Source organism: Triticum dicoccoides, chromosome 5A (assembly GCF_002162155.2).
Source record: "Triticum dicoccoides isolate Atlit2015 ecotype Zavitan chromosome 5A, WEW_v2.0, whole genome shotgun sequence".
Classification (NCBI taxonomy): domain Eukaryota; kingdom Viridiplantae; phylum Streptophyta; class Magnoliopsida; order Poales; family Poaceae; genus Triticum; species Triticum dicoccoides.
In genome coordinates, this window is record NC_041388.1 from 30599181 (window position 1) to 30600959 (window position 1779).

At 47.4% G+C, this 1779-nt stretch overlaps 1 protein-coding gene across 1 annotated transcript; it reads left to right on the forward strand.

Moving 5' to 3' along the window:
* Positions 1 to 393: 393 nt before the first annotated feature.
* Positions 394 to 1555, forward strand: LOC119296867 (zinc finger protein GIS3-like). The gene is made up of 2 exons (XM_037574899.1): positions 394 to 849; positions 1445 to 1555. Exons 1-2 carry the CDS (start codon positions 499 to 501, stop codon positions 1553 to 1555), a joined length of 462 nt encoding a protein of 153 aa, XP_037430796.1. The 5' UTR covers positions 394 to 498.
* Positions 1556 to 1779: the final 224 nt, after the last annotated feature.

A 1779-nucleotide genomic window follows, 5' to 3' on the forward strand; every position in this document is an offset into this window, starting at 1 on the left:
TGGCCGATGCTAGGACCTACCAAAACATTTTGTTCTGTCTGTTGCATTCCTTGTAGTCAATAATATGAAACCATAACCCATTTTTTCATAGATAAGGATGGTCATATTCCAAAAGCTACAACAACGAACACATAGACTATATGATATTGATCACTAGCACGTACTAGGTACCAACTATATATGTGATCTCTGTAGCAATTATGTTGGTTCAGTTCCTTCAGGGTGAGGGCAGCAGTAGTAGGCACCCAACTTGGATGTCGTCTTCCTCCGCAGCTACAGCCATGGTGACCCACCCCGGCAATAATGCAACTCTCCCAGATTTAGGACGTGGTCCGCTTCCCTTTTATGCCCCGTCCTATAAACACACACACACACACCCAAGCAGAGCTCACCTCACCAGCAGCTACTTAGTAGTAGTAAAGGCTTGATTTACAGAATTGGCACCAAGAGAGCCAGAGTCTGAATCAAAAGCATTCGATCTCCTTTGTTCTCTAAAGAATGGCGGCTCCGCCACCTCCCGCCTTCACGGACGACGACGAGGATATGGACGCCGTCGACCTGTCGCTGACGCTCGCTCACACGCCGTGGCCGGCGTCACCGTCGTCTCCTCCGGCTGCTTCATCCGGCGGTGGCAATGGCAGTCGCAGTGGCAATGGTGGTCGTGGTGGCGTGAGGCTGTTCCCCTGCCTCTTCTGCAACAAGAAGTTCCTCAAGTCGCAGGCGCTAGGCGGGCACCAGAACGCGCACAAGAAGGAGAGGAACATCGGCTGGAACGCGCACCTCTACACCACCCCCATCAACACCAACTCAGCCGCTCCCAGCAACCACCAGACGATGTACCCCATCCAGGTCTCCCACTCCTGCCAGCACCAGGGGTACCCCCACGTCGCCGACGGCGGCTCGCCGGGGGGCAGCTGGTGGCGCGACCAGGACGGCGACAAGAAGCAGCAACAGACGAGGAAGGTCGACCTTAACCTCAAGCTCTAGCTACCTAGCTCTGTCCTTTTCCTTGTTATTATTGTTATTATTGTTATTATTTTCCTCTCTTTCTCTTCTCCCCTTTTAGTAGTGGTGGGTACTTGGTTAATGAGTGTACCTGATTGTACCGAGCGTGCAATTGATGATAATAAACAAGTAGTTGTTCCATTGCCGACTAGGCGCCGGCCGGACATCTATATAGTGTTGTTTTCAGTTTCTCCCAAGTTCTACAAAAAAAAACCCTTAAAAGGGAGTGCCAAAAAGATGAAAAAACAAACAAAGTGTAGTGCAATGTTACAGCAAATAATATTGAAAATTTCTTCAAATAGTTTTTTTTAATAATCACCTGGGGAGAGGATCTATACTCAAAGGTGGCCATGTATGGATGGCAGTTGCATGTTTGAGCGTGAGAAGAGGTACGTAGTATTAAATCCACCATGACATGGCAACGACCTGGATTCTTTAGTCTATAAGTCCAAAGAGAGAAATCGGCAACAATGTTCCTAATGGTAGAGGCCAAAGAGTGAGTGTCGTGCTCGAGGACCTGAGCATTCCTAGAATCCCAAATTTTCTATAGAATCGAAAAACAGAAAAAGGAACCGATGGCCATAAGTCCGTTGTCGAGGCCATTTGGTGTTGTGGTGTAAATGATTGTACAATTTATATTTTGCAAGAGAAACAACAGCCCATCTATTGCTATAGCTAAGCATTTGTGTTTTGTTCATTCTTCCTAATGCATAGCTGATCAGCAGCTGCCACACATAATTGTCAAACATTTTAATTAACTCCAAATTAAGTGGC

What these genes read in the sequence shown, in the direction of transcription:
- LOC119296867 (XM_037574899.1), top strand. Translation starts at nt 499, where the DNA reads ATGGCGGCTCCGCCACCTCCCGCCTTCACGGACGACGACGAGGATATG. An exon ending in AGACGATGTACCCCATCCAG is followed by an intron (nt 850 to 1,444) that starts GTCTCCCACTCC and finishes TGGATTCTTTAG; the next exon opens with TCTATAAGTCCAAAGAGAGA.